Source organism: Oncorhynchus gorbuscha, linkage group LG11 (assembly GCF_021184085.1).
Source record: "Oncorhynchus gorbuscha isolate QuinsamMale2020 ecotype Even-year linkage group LG11, OgorEven_v1.0, whole genome shotgun sequence".
NCBI lineage: Eukaryota > Metazoa > Chordata > Actinopteri > Salmoniformes > Salmonidae > Oncorhynchus > Oncorhynchus gorbuscha.
The window spans coordinates 73434655-73448457 of NC_060183.1; the positions used below are offsets into that span (position 1 = coordinate 73434655).

The window sequence follows — 13803 nt, forward strand, 5'->3', positions numbered from 1 at the left end:
CACCAGCTCTCTCAGGAGGAATGGGTCAAAATTCACCCAACTTATTGTGGTAAGCTTGTGGAAGGCTACCCGAAAAGATTGACCCAAGTTAAAGAATTTAAAAGGAAATTCTACCAAATACTAATTGAGTGTACGTAAACTTCTGACCCACTGGGAATGTGATGAAGGAATAAAAGCTTAAATAAATCACTACTATTCTGATATTTCACATTCTTAAAATAAAGTGATCTTAACTGACCTAAGACAGGGAATTTTTTTCTATGAGTATATGTGAGGAATTGTGAAAAACTGAGTTTAAAATTTATTTGGCAAATGTGTATGTAAACTTCCGACTTCAATTGTAGCTGCTACTGTATTTTTATTTTCAAAATAAAGGTTTCCCTATCACACACTCCCAAACAAAAAATAATTACATGTGTACAATAAATTGGTTCGAGGTCTCAATTACATTCATTTGCATCCCCTGTAGCTTTAGAATCATGGTAATGTTGCGTGCCTTTTTAGTCACATCTTTGGTCAGTTTCAAGTGAGTCATCTAAAAACATCCTAATAATTGGTTGACAAATAGTGCCTTCTACCAGGTAGGCGATGGCTGCATGGTGCAGTTGGTCAGAAGCAACTTGAAGGCGACTTCATCAGAAACCGCTTGACCTGTGATCATTTTTTATCCCCATAATGCACGTGTCAAACTCATTCTACGGAGGGCAGTGTGAGGGATTTCGCTCCACCGTTATACTTGACTGATGAATTAAGGTCACTAATTAGAAAGGAACTCCTTATCTGGTTGTCAAGGTCTTAATTGAAAGGAAAAAAAAAACTTGCAGACACTCGGCCCTCCAAGGAATGAGTTTGACACCCCTGGCCTAGACAAAATTGATCTAGTCTAACCCACCCAACATGTTCACAGTCAATTTACCATGTAAAATAAGGGTAAATAAAGACATTGACAGCTTTTTTTAACAGGCTCTCAAACACTAAGAGGAAAGCAGATAAGACTAAACACATTCACGTTACCTGTAATTAAGCGTGCACGGAAATTCTTTGAATTTACTGTTGGTAGCCAAACATCTTTATTCATAGCAGTGGTCCACTTTCTTCTGAAAACTAAAAACTTGAATTGTTTATAGTTTGTTGCAGGTCTCAACGAACATCCGTAAACACAGCAAAACAACCCTTTCGAGGACATCATTTTGATATTCAAAGTTGAATTCATTTTACCACAGTAGCTGACGTTCTCTACAACTGTTTGACTGTGCTCACTACAACCAAAATAACCAAAATATGCCTGGGCCGCCACACAACGGTCTGGTAAAGGGTCCAAGATTCCACCCGATTAGACAATCACCCCATTAAAAGGAAATCATTTTACCAATCACACCTTTTAATGGGGTGATTGTCGTCTAATCTCCCTCACTAGCTTTAAGCACCAACTGTCAGAGCAGCTCACAGATTACTGCACCTGTACATAGCCCACCTATAATTTAGCCCAAACAACTACCTCTTTCCCAACTGTATTTAATTTATTTATTTTGCTCCTTTGCACCCCATTATTTTTATTTCTACTTTGCACATTCTTCCATTGCAAAACTACCATTCCAGTGTTTTACTTGCTATATTGTATTTACTTCGCCACCATGGCCTTTTTTGCCTTCTCACCTCATTTGCTCACATTGTATATAGACTTGTTTATACTGTATTATTGACTGTATGTTTGTTTTACTCCATGTGTAACTCTGTGTCGTTGTATCTGTCGAACTGCTTTGCTTTATCTTGGCCAGGTCGCAATTGTAAATGAGAACTTGTTCTCAACTTGCCTACCTGGTTAAATAAAGGTGAAATAAATAAAATAAATAATCGGGTGAAGATTTAAAAAGGTCTACAGCGCTTGAGCAGTGTGTCACTGTTTCCTGGTTTTGACAACGTAGATACAGTCAAAACTGACCAGAATTGACTTTTCGTAGCAGGTTAGAATTTACGCGGCAGGTTGGGATAATTAACGTAGCCGGTTAGGAACATTTGGTTAAGGTTAGCAAAAAATACATTTTATAAAACTTTATAGACGTCAATTTGACAAACGCATCTAGCCATTTCTTCCCACCAACAGCTAAATACTTCTTCTTAAAAAAAATAATATATATATATATATATATATGTGTGTGTGTTCATTTGCACAACCAACGTTGCACAGAGGCGGTATGCGCAAGTCAAGTTAAATATATATATATTTTTTTATAAAGGTCAAAGTTGAAAGTTGATAGGAGAACCACGTGGTTGGAAGATACGCGCGAAAGAGTAATCTCAAAAACAAATGTGACAGAGTTCTGATCTTGCTAGCTTTGAAGTTAAAGTCAATAACATGTTCGCGTGTTATTAAAGTAAAATTTCTAGGCTACTCAGTTCTGTACAGAGTGAACAAGCTTATGTTACACGAATACCTTATTTGTTGCAGTTGTCTTTTTTTTGCCGGGACATGATAGCTAGCTGGCTAGATTATTTTGCTAACGTTAATTCCATTGTAACGTGCTAGCTATTTTACAGTTCAATACGACTTTTCTCATATTTAGGGGAGAAAGAGCGAAGGCTGCCTCAATTGCAACAATTGCATTTAGTTCGTTTTGTTAAAATACGCGTAAACTAGCTAGCTAACTAACAAAGTAATGGCAGAAAGACCCGAGGACCTCAATCTGCCCAATGCTGTTATCACGCGCATCATCAAGGAGGCGGTGAGTGCGAACATGTTCTACAGATTTTTGTTTCAATAGGAGGTAAATCAACAATGGGACAAATGCCTGCCATTCCCATGACCTTTACGAAGCTAAATGGCATATACACTCAATGGACAGTTTATTAGATACACCCATCTAGTACCGGTCGGACCCCTCTGTAGTCATGAAGTGAAGGGATGCACCTGGTCAGCGACCATGTTTAGATGCGCTGTGGTGTTCAAACGTTGCTCAATTGGTATCGCGGGACCTAACGTGTGCCAGGAAAACATTCCCCACACCATTACACCACCGTTGACACCAAGCAGGATGTGGCCATGGACACATGCTTACGCCAAATCCTGACTCTGCCATCAGCATGACACAACAGGAACCGGGATTCGTGGGAGCTCTTTATGTTTTCCACGCATCAATTGTTCAGTGTTGGTGATTGTGTGCCCACTGCTTCTTGTTTTTAGTTGATAGGAGTGGAACCCGATCTGGTCATTTGCTGCAATAGCCCATCCGTGACAAGGACCAACGAATTGTGTGATCCGAGATGCTATTCTGCACACCACTGTTGTATTGCATTTTTATTTGTACTATTTTTGGCCCAACTGTTAGCGTGCACGATTCTTGCCATTCTCCTTTGACCTCTCATAAACAAGCCGTTTTCTCCCACCACTGCTGCTGACTGGATGGTTTTTGTTTGTTGCACCATTCTCAGTAAAAGCCCAGCCGTTTCTGAGATACTGGAACCAGCGGGCCTGGCACCGATCATTCCACGCTCAGTTAAAGCGAACAGTAACTGGATGCCTGTCTGCCTGCTTTTATATAGCAAGCCACAGCTACGTGACTCACTGTGTAGGATGAACCATTTTTGTGAACGGGTGGTGTACCTAATAAACTGGTTTGTGTGTAAATAAATTCTGTATCATAAAATAACCATGGATGGAGTAGCTAGTGTTTTTGTGGGTACCTACAATGTTATTATAGATTCATTCTGAACCTAGCCTATACCCAAATCTCAGTATTGTGTGTTTATAGCCCTTGATCATGACTCAGTTCCACATTACACAAGTCATTGGCCAAGGCGTCTTCTGTACGGGGGAGTTTTGTTAAGAGCCCCGACGCTCTGAACATTAACACTCATAAGGACCGTATCTTTCATATCAGCAAGAAATAATAAAAAAGGGTTAAATTAATAGACCTATTTATAGGGTCTGTGTTCCCACACGGCCATATCTCCATGTTAGTGTTTGTTTACGGAAAACGGACGGAAGACAGTTGACTATCTGTGTGAACACGTTTGGTGTCAGTCTTCTGTTTAATCACTGAAAAATACTCAGCTGCAACTGTGTTAAAACTGCACACAATGTGTTTTTGTTTTTTTGTAAATCATTTTGATGTGATATGAAAGTAGAGGGATATATGCTTTTAGAACCGTACTGCAATTAAATTAATTCACCTTTAGCTGGGGTATTTGTGAGGTTTTCAGAGCCAATTCAACCCTTATTAAACAACATTAAGGCTCCTTTTAGTCCACTTTCAGCTCGTGTATATATAGTGACAACACATGCTTGCAAATGACAACACTGCCAGCTAATCTAGTAACACTACTCTCACTTTTATTGTAAATAGCTCCCAGATGGGGTGAACGTGTCAAAAGAAGCCAGGCGAGCCATATCTCAAGCTGCCAGTGTATTCGTCCTCTATGCAACATCTTGGTAAGAGAAACTACACGTGCATCAGGTTTATGCAATAAACACTTATTAAATGGCCATTTTATAATACATACCTCCATACAGTCAAGTGCTTTCAGCACCTGGAATATATACATATAAAGGTATCTTTCTGAGTGCAACAAATAATATTAATTGAACCCCCCCCCTTTGCCAACAGTGCAAACAACTTTGCCATGAAAGCCAAACGGAAAACTCTAAACGCAACAGATGTGATGTCTGCGATGGAGGAGATGGAGTTTGAACGCTTCTTGCAGCCTCTACGTGAATCTTTGGAGGGTAAATGATCACCGATCAACATTGAATTTCTTAACAGCCTGTGTGTTTTGGAGACATTGGCTGTGTTTGAGCGCATCAATTATAATCGGTCGCTAATCTTTGACTGAGCAGACGGACAGATCTACACTAAATAACAACTTATTATGATTTGTGGATTGGTCTGTGCTCAACAGCAACTGATCAGTATTGACACTCTCAAACATGGCCATTGGCTGGCTTGGCCTGAAAATGGCCCAGCAATGCATTGTGGTCAGTTCTTGCAGACTACTTGATGCATTTTAGCCTATTGGAACAATGTTCTGAATTAATTGGGACACTTCTTGTTGTATTACATTTTGTTTTGATTAGAGAACCTGACACATTTTCCCATTTTAATTGTGACTGCCACCACAGAGGATTATAAGTAGCAGAGGTTGCTGGGTGTAGGCCCAGTTGTCCCATTTAAACCTCATTTATCTAATTTCCCCTTCATTGGAACAATGCACTTTTTTTCCTATTATGGGGTGGATATTTATAGCACTCTATAAAGCTATGGAAAATTGTGGCCAGTGTCGACTACAATTGTCCACCTTGCTAACCACTGACTTATTAAGTGAATGCTGTGTTTATAACAATGTTGTTCCAATACAGCTTACAAGAAGGGCCAGAAGGGGAAGAAAGAGGCATCGGAACAAAAACGCAAAGATGCAAAGGAGAAAAAGAACGATGTGGAGGAGAACGACAAGAGCAGGGAGGAAGAAGAGGAGGAGGAAGAGCGCATGGATGAAGACCAGGAAGCAGAGAATGAGGTTGAAGAGGAAGAAGTTGAGAATTGATAACTGACTATTATTCTTCATGTAGTAGAGCACTGATCAGAACACAGATGTGAAGGCAGGGGCCCTGTTTGAGTACTTGGAAAAGGCACACTAATATGTAAATATAATAGTCTCTTGGTTTGAGCATTTTTTAAACGCATGAACATGTTCCATCCAGCAACAGATACTCTTCTACACAGCATTCACAGATTCAGTTGTCAGATCAGTGATTTTATTTTGATGAAGGGTGTTTTTTCAAGGTAAACAAATAGTGCCTTAGCATTAATGTAATAGTTCTATTCTGTTGTCTTCCAGCCACTGGCTCACTCTGAATAAAGGGAGTAGTAATTTAGACCAACAACCATCTCCATCAGTTATTTGCTGGAATAAAGCACAATGCAAACTTGCTGTATTCTGATCAGAAAGGCCTTATACCACAGTTCTAAGACCATTATTGATATAATTTGTTGATGTTCTCAGATGTACTAATTATTCCAATGTAGATTTGATAGCAACGAAGTTACTCGTGTTTGGTAGACTTGGTGTCGACTGACTCTCCGTCCTCACTGAACTCATAGATTTGTGTACCTGACATCCAAATATTAGTCTTTGGCACAAATGAGATCAGCCATTCTTGACCTTAAAAGAATGATGCAGAGAATGTGAAAAATGTTCATAGGTTGTGTGGTTGTTGGTCATGACTCAAACTCTGGCTTTGAAATTAATGATTTGGTCTGTCTGGAATCTTGGAAGATGACAAACTAGGATTAAGGCTTTCAAAATCAGCCATGCAAGTAACTATCATGTCCTTGTCAGGCTACAGATTACCAAAAGTATTATATGTTGTAGGTGACTAACTTTTCTTTAGAACAGAAGGCCTCCAGTGAAGACTGTTTTCAGGGGATTAACTGTGTACTTTTGTAGTGTTGGATACACTTTTTTTCAATAAAGATTTTTGTATAAACCACTGAATGCTTTTCCATTAATTGCAAAATTACTTGTGAAGTTAGCTCATCAAAAAACATTTCCCGGTGTCCACTACCCTTGCCACCGCTGCTGAAAAACTGGGGCAGGGGTGTCAAACCTACTCCATGGAAGGCCTAGTGTCTGCACGTTTTGCAAGTTGACTCACTGAAAAAGGCTACCATTCTTGGGTATTATTTCCATGACCTTCTACAGATGCTGACAAGTGTATTCTAATCCAGATTTTTGTGACTCAGTTTGGGTTAGACCAATGGGGACTTGCACTGGATAGGCTACTATGACAAGAAGAATATTAGCAGCACTGAAAGATGTTTTCTATCAGAGGGAAAGACGCACCGCACCAGGCACACAGCCCACATTGGGCAGGCAGAGACTCCGCTCGCTCAAGCGACCCTTGCTTCCCCGTAACCACCAGTTTACTATTTAGCTTTGCCTGGATGAGAAACAAACTTCTATACGAAATTGAAATTGATACTAGTTTAATATTAAGTCTCGCTATTTTTCTTCCTCTCCCCTTGAGAATAGAAAAGTAGCCTGTTTGAATGTCATCTTCCTCTACCCTCCCACTTTTCCCCTGCATCCCATAGCAAAGTAGTGATGAATAACATTTGTTTTCATTAGGGAGCGGCAACTAGAAACAAATGCCTAAGTACTTGTTATAAATTGGACTCAACTAAATCATTGGTGACTGACTCAGACTCAACTCAAACACAGGGGACTTGGGACACTAAGTGGACAATTTTAGAAATATTGGTGCCCAATTTTCTACACTTCAGTGCACTCCACTTATAATTAAATGTCCCACAGTGCCAATCATTGGGGCAAACACAGATTAAATTCTTAAAAGGGACAATTCTCCCAAATTACAAAATTACTTTCCTTAAAGCAGATTTATGCTTGACCTGACAATGTGGTCCAGAGGCTCAGTACAGAGGGTGTGAAGCAATTTGGAAGCATCCAGAGGCTTGTGGTCAAATCAAATGCTGTACACCTCCCAAATACAGAGGGGCCCGCAAATAGCTCCACATTGATGGTAGGTGGGGGCAAGTACTGTGAACACCCTGATTCATGCAGAGGCCACAGTGCAGTAAATAATGTCTGGTCAATGCAGACACCGGGAATTCCATAAACCATCCAAACCCTCACGTATCTTAAATGTGTAGCGCAGGTTATTTTAAGATGTGGACAAGCACAGAAGGCATGTACCACTAACTTCCATTGAATTTGTGCCACAGACTAGAATTTGAGCATTTGCTTATAGTGCCAGGTTTTTAAAGCAGACTGCTCACAGGGCTAGAAACCATATTCCCCTATATTTAGAAGTGGCCCACCACTGCTACATTGTTGCCAATACACCACAAACGATTTAAGGGTTTAAAATAGGCATCTGTTGAGACAGGCTTTTAACTACTTTGAGGCAATGACTACAGGAACAGCTAGCATGCCATTTTGCCACTGCTAGTACCCTTGCCACCACTGCTTAAAACCCCTAGAGATTGTTATTTCACCAGGTAGACCACTACACTGACCTGGCAGACTGATGCAAAGTGGTGAGGGCACTTTGTGTGCAGCAAAAAAAAGAATACTAGGGTGAAATGTAGGTTAACTAAAGATCATATAGAAATATATAACTTGATGACATTTTTGCTCTATTAGTGGCCACTAACTACAAATGCACAAGGCTACATGTGTGCAAAAATAACATTCCAAACATGTGAACACCCCTAACTCACAACTTCCAAGTTGGACAATATATATGCCATTTAGCAGACGCTTTTATCCAAAGCGACTTAGTCATGTGTGCATACATTCTACGTATGGGTGGTCCCGGGAAGCGAACCCACTACCCTGGCATTACAAACGCCATGCTCTACCAACTGAGCTACAGACCATATATTGTCTGCACTGCACATTGTACAATTTGCCTGTGGACATCTGTTCTAGTGTGCCTGTAGCAGAGCATGATACCCTGTTGGCATTGCTTTAGCCACTATTGAAAAAAAGTTCACCTCCAGTGGCATCCTGCTTAAAACAGGCCCAGCTCCACTTGTTTAACCAGCAATGCCCAATTAGGAAAATTAACCAAATACACCAGTTTAGATAGTAGTTTGCATTTAAAATTGCTTATTGGACCCTGGCAACATGTTATATAACTTGAGGAATGAGTGTAATAACATTACTGTACCAGGTGATACTATTGTACTTGGCTAGATTTTACCAACACCATCTGTTGTAACATTACTGTTATCCAACTCATTTTAACACCATACAATTAATTTGATCTGTTAACCCATCACCTACCTCTTTACTGTTCAAGGGACATGCTGCTGTAAGGTAAATGGCAAACTTCATCGGCTCTACACCAATCACGTAGGGTACCCATTTTGGATTCAAACCGTCTAACTTGACTCAATTTTTTTCCCTTACAACTACAAGGTGGAGAGTGCCTTAAGTTTACTCAATTCATCAAGAACAAGGGAGGAAATGAACCTGCAGGCACTCAACACACTGGAACACATCACACCTGTGCCCTCAGAAGCCAATCTGTCCTTTTGTCCTTTGGGTGAAGTATATTATGTATAATTCATGGTCAACCATCAACAGCTGTTCACCAGCAAATAGAAACACTTCCCAACACTGGAGTTTACAAAATACATACAAAGTGTGTAAATAGTAGGCCGACAGAAAGGTAAATAACTGGCAACCATAAAGACAACAAAATGAATATTCATGTTTATTTATTTCTCCATTTGAGGCTTTACTCAGATGGGCACTCCACCTTGCCACTGTTGATGTCATCAATGACATCATGGGGAGGGCGGCCATCGATGGTGCAACCCACAGACTGGGCAGTTCCCAGAATCTCCTTGATAGTGCCTGAGAAAAAAAGACATTAGGAACCAGCAGGGGACAATAGTTTATATTGTATGGATAGGGGCAACTTTGTTCCAGGCCTTTCGGCACAGAGCTTCCCACATTCTGGGCAGCCCTGTTTCCTAGAGCTGGGTCCATCTTCGCCTCCACTGGACTACACTCAGTCACACAGACAGGCAAAGTGGCGGGAGGCGGAATCATAACAGGTGATTCAGTGACCCTGAGAGGATAGGGGCTCTTACCAGAAAGCTCCCTGGCAATGGAGCGGGGCCTCATCGTGCGGGCAACTGTCACAATCTCATCGAAGGTCACGCTACCGCTGTGCTTGACTGGAAACAAAGACAGCGTGCTTAGATGCGTACACTGGATCTATGAATCATTGTTGGTTGTAAAAACAGTTGGGACAGCTATGTTACTAGATAAGTGGTCCTTTTGGCACAGTTGTTCCAGGCCTTTCGGCACAGAGCTTCCCACTGTCTGAGCAGCCCTGTTTCCTAGAGCTGGGTCCATCTTAGCCTCCACTGGACTACACTCAGTCACTCAAAGACTGGCAAAGTGGCGGGAGGCTGGAATGTACCCCCACTACAGGTTAAATTGAAAGCGGCATTAGACACAGGAAAACGTACTGTTCTTGACCTTCTTCCGGTCACGAGGGGGCTCCTTTAGGGCCTTGATGATCAACGCTGAAGCAGAGGGCACTACCTCGATCTACAATAGAGCAAGAAGCCATGTTAATAACAGCTGATTGATAAACATTCAGTGGCCAACCCATTTGGGAATAGAGTTGGTACGTACCGCTGCCTGCCTGTTCACAATGGTCAGCTTGACAGTGATCCTCAGGCCCTTCCAATCGCCGGTGGCCTTGGCGATATCGTCACCAACCTTCTTAGGAGACTAAATGACAAAACAAGGAATGTACAGATTTAAATGAACAGAAAAGGTATCAAGCGCCAAACTGCTCAATAGTGACAATTGTTCCAGGCCTTTCGGCACAGAGATGCCCACCGTCTGGGCAGCCCTGTTTCCTAGAGCTGGGTCCATCTTAGCCTCCACTGGACTACACTCAGTCACTCAAAGACTGGCAAAGTGGCGGGAGGCTGATCTGTAGAAAATGGGTAATCAAACCACACCAATCATTAAATTGGGAGGAATGTAACACTTACCAGACCCAGGGGTCCAATCTTTGGGGCCAGCGCTGAGGTGGCACCAACTTCTCCTCCTGTGCATCGCATGTACACTGCAAGGGATAAAACAGGATAAACTGGTTATTTTTGAGGGGGAAGAAACATCCTTGCGGTATGGGTTATAGCTCCATGCTGGTTCACCAGACAACAGTTATAGAATTCACAAATGACAGAAACCTCGTTATGAGGGCACCGTTGTTCCAGGACTTTCGGCACAAAGTTGCCCACCGCCAGGGCAGCCCTGTTTCCTAGAACTGGGTCCATCTTAGCCTCCACTGGACTACACTCAGTCACTCAGACTGGCAAAGTGGCGGGAGGCTGAAATCTAATAGCGGGCAATTCATCGATTGTATATTATAGAATTTGTCTCTGGGGTGCCAGTGAACGAAAAATACCCCATCACACGTATTCCACTACGGTGTATACTGGATTTCTGTGACAAATATCAACCATCTAATGCATTACTGTGTAAGTGGCAAGTATGACAGGATACATTCGTGGACTACAATCAGAATAAGGTCAATGCATCCGATTACAATAAACGTTAACTATTAAAATTCTGCTGTCAACGTCAAACGCCTATTAACAACAAGTACCCTTGTAGGTCCGTGCAAACTTTCACATAACTAGGCCACCCAGGCAGAAATTAACAAAAGACTCAAGACCTGCCTTAAATCCCCCAGTCAAAATGAATCACCTGCTAGGTTGCTACATTTGATTTGCATACCAAATGTAGTGGCAAAACAGATTGTAGTCGGCCTTAAAATGTTACATGCGAGCCTGTAGTCTATCCAGTCCATGTCACGTCTTTCAAATTAAATGGGAATTTGATGATTTGGGTAGCCAAACTAAAATAAAGTATTTAATTTCAATATCCTTCACCTTACAATTTAGACGCGTCAGAAAGTGTTACTTGCAACCACGTGGCAGCTACTTGGCTAGGCCAACATCATGGATATGAAATGGGCTATCGTTGGTTACATAGCGGTAACACAAAAATAGTTCAACAGAATATGTTCGTTAGAACGAATCACGAACATATGTCATTTCGCATTTACATTCAAGAGATATTAGCTGTTCATCCTAACTAACGTTACCATTTCATCAGCTCATTGCTGCCCCTGCATGGACGCGCCAGACAGAAGTCGACTCCATTTTGCCATTTTGGATCTCATCTGAAACAACAATTTTACAGTAGATGCCACACATACCAACTTTAGTCTCATTGGGGTCGAATTTAGGAGGCATGGTGCTGCAGTAGAAGTTGAGCTCAGTTCAGCTTGAGTTGGTGAGGGTGTCGGATGAACCCGGATTCGGGACGACCGATTACTGTTGCACCTTCACCGCTAAAGTGATAAAGGAAAGAACGAAAATAGGGTGCGTGACATTTTATAGACCGAGAATAACGCGAGACTTGGCCGAAATGACGCGCTGTCATGTCCGTACGTCATTCACACAGTTGATGAGCTGAGGCACCCGTTTAGACTATTTAGATACAATAAAAATAAGCGGAATCATTTTTATGTAATTAATTTCATTATTCTGTTGGCCAAATTCCATATACACAAATGTAAATTTACAAACAGAAAACCACATTTTCGTACCCTATAAAAAGAAATGGAACTGTATTTTAGGACGGTTAAATGCTCTACTAACAAAAAAGCTGTTAGAATTGTAAGTATATGCATGTCCCTTAAGGTCCTTGTGTAATTGTAATGTGATATTGTACCCCCGAGCTCGATTGTCTATTGTTTGTAATCTATGTATGCTTGTGTTCCCTCATGTGCTTGATGTATTGATTTGTTGTTAATAAAAAATATATATTTAAAAAAAAATAGTGGAGTAGGGTGGTGTTAATTTAAATTTATATCATTTAGAAATGAGTGTAGTGTTAGATGGAACGGTATTTATTTAGTACATGTTTTTTTCAAGCAAAGTATAAGGGAGTTGTACTCCAGTCCAGTGATGCCAATTTAGCAATTTTGTTGCTAGATTTAGCCACGTTTCAGACTACCTGGCAACTTTTTTTTTCAAACAGTACGAGCAACAGATTTAGCTACATACATTTTTTTATTTTGAACTTTTAGCAACGTTTGAAAAGTGACTCAAATGCTAAAATGCACGCATTTTCCCTCTAAATTACACAAAAACGATTTTCTCTGTCACACACTCAGTCACAACACACGTGCCTGGCTGCAAAAGTGCATTGTGAGCAGCAGGCGGCGGCAGCAGGCCACCTGGTGGAACAGGTTCGACGAGCCTAAGCCAATGAATATAGTTGGTCACGTATGTTTGATCTTGAACAGAATTTACAACATCAATCAACACGTCTCAATCAAAATTGTACAGCCAGAAGAACGGAAAATAGTGGGAGTCTGTACCTGAACAAATGTCAAATCATATTTTTCGTTGAATTGGCCAGTCAATTTGAGTAACGTTATTGTGTATTCTACGTAATGACGCAGTTTTACGTTATCACGCAATGACATCACAACGTCATTTAAGCAACTTTTAGCAACAAATCAACCTGCCTCTAAATTTGAAATACTGCTCCAATCTAGTAGGTGGCGGTAATGCAAGAAATTTGGTGCCAACCGCCGTTAAACCTCATAGAAGAAGAAGGTGTTTCCACTCACTACCAAGAAAGCCTAGTGGTCGGCAGTGGGAGAAGATGGAACGAGATGGATTTTGGACGACATTATGCACATTTTCTCATCGACGAAACATTTGATCTCAATACAGTTTTCTGTTCCCAAAACTAAAATATGTTATCCACAGAGTGGACTATGTTTTGTTGAATTTACCCTTTGCCAAAGTTTTACAAAATGGTGTTATTTAGGAGTGACAAGTCGAATTGTGTTATTGCACACGCGCACTTCACATAGTATACGTCCCCTAACGGAAATATGCACATAGAAATATGTAACCCTTACCTTAAAATGTCAATTTCAGTGGCATAGTCTGAAGGATTCCGGATAGCACGGACCCTGGACCAATGACGCATTGGTCTTGCTTCTGTGTGGGCTCTTAGACCGCGTGGCACTGCATCTCAGTGCTAGATGCATCACTACAGACACCCTGGTTCGAATCCAGGCTGTATCACAACCGGTCGTGATTGGGAGTTTCATAGGGCGGCGCTTGTCAGGGTTTCTAAATCACCGTTTAAAGCCACTGCGATGTCGGCTCAATACAAAAATGACTTAATTACTATTATTCTGTGTTTTCCCAAAACGCTTATATGCCT

The 13803-nt window shown here is 41.2% G+C and overlaps 2 protein-coding genes and 4 non-coding genes across 7 annotated transcripts; 1 reads left to right on the top strand and 5 right to left on the bottom strand.

The window, feature by feature from the left end:
• The first annotated feature begins 2233 nt into the window (after positions 1–2233).
• Positions 2234–6484, top strand: pole3 (polymerase (DNA directed), epsilon 3 (p17 subunit)). The gene is made up of 4 exons (XM_046368315.1): positions 2234–2723; positions 4344–4429; positions 4605–4723; positions 5354–6484. Exons 1-4 carry the CDS (start codon positions 2658–2660, stop codon positions 5536–5538), a joined length of 456 nt encoding a protein of 151 aa, XP_046224271.1. The 5' UTR covers positions 2234–2657; the 3' UTR covers positions 5539–6484.
• Positions 6485–9222: 2738 nt separating this feature from the next.
• rpl12 (ribosomal protein L12) lies at positions 9223–11938 on the bottom strand. Of its 2 annotated transcripts, none has more exons than XM_046290431.1 (6): positions 11771–11938; positions 10539–10612; positions 10171–10269; positions 10002–10083; positions 9618–9704; positions 9223–9378 (listed from the first exon to the last, which is right to left on the bottom strand). In XM_046290431.1, exons 1-6 carry the CDS (start codon positions 11805–11807, stop codon positions 9260–9262), a joined length of 498 nt encoding a protein of 165 aa, XP_046146387.1. In that variant the 5' UTR covers positions 11808–11938; the 3' UTR covers positions 9223–9259. The 2 variants fall into 2 exon arrangements, with proteins under 2 accessions (XP_046146387.1, XP_046146388.1); XM_046290432.1 differs by lacking the exon at positions 11771–11938 and adding an exon at positions 11657–11737.
• Positions 9443–9564, bottom strand: LOC123989644. The gene has a single exon (XR_006830600.1). It is a non-coding gene; the product is annotated as a small nucleolar RNA SNORA65 (small nucleolar RNA).
• LOC123989643 lies at positions 9815–9938 on the bottom strand. Its single transcript, XR_006830599.1, has one exon. It is a non-coding gene; the product is annotated as a small nucleolar RNA SNORA65 (small nucleolar RNA).
• Positions 10346–10469, bottom strand: LOC123989646. The gene has a single exon (XR_006830601.1). It is a non-coding gene; the product is annotated as a small nucleolar RNA SNORA65 (small nucleolar RNA).
• Positions 10753–10874, bottom strand: LOC123989647. The gene has a single exon (XR_006830602.1). It is a non-coding gene; the product is annotated as a small nucleolar RNA SNORA65 (small nucleolar RNA).
• Positions 11939–13803: the final 1865 nt, after the last annotated feature.

Bases quoted from the DNA above. Each gene is read 5' to 3' on its own strand.
- pole3 (XM_046368315.1), top strand. From the start codon at position 2,658: ATGGCAGAAAGACCCGAGGACCTCAATCTGCCCAATGCTGTTATCACG. The intron at 4,430-4,604 runs GTAAGAGAAACT...CTTTGCCAACAG, and splicing joins GTCCTCTATGCAACATCTTG to TGCAAACAACTTTGCCATGA. The intron at 4,724-5,353 runs GTAAATGATCAC...GTTCCAATACAG, and splicing joins TCTACGTGAATCTTTGGAGG to CTTACAAGAAGGGCCAGAAG.
- rpl12 (XM_046290431.1), bottom strand. From the start codon at position 11,807: ATGCCTCCTAAATTCGACCCCAATGAGACTAAAGTTG. The intron at 10,270-10,538 runs GTAAGTGTTACA...TTTGTCATTTAG, and splicing joins AGATTGGACCCCTGGGTCTG to TCTCCTAAGAAGGTTGGTGA. The intron at 9,705-10,001 runs GTACGTTTTCCT...CTTTGTTTCCAG, and splicing joins CCGGAAGAAGGTCAAGAACA to TCAAGCACAGCGGTAGCGTG.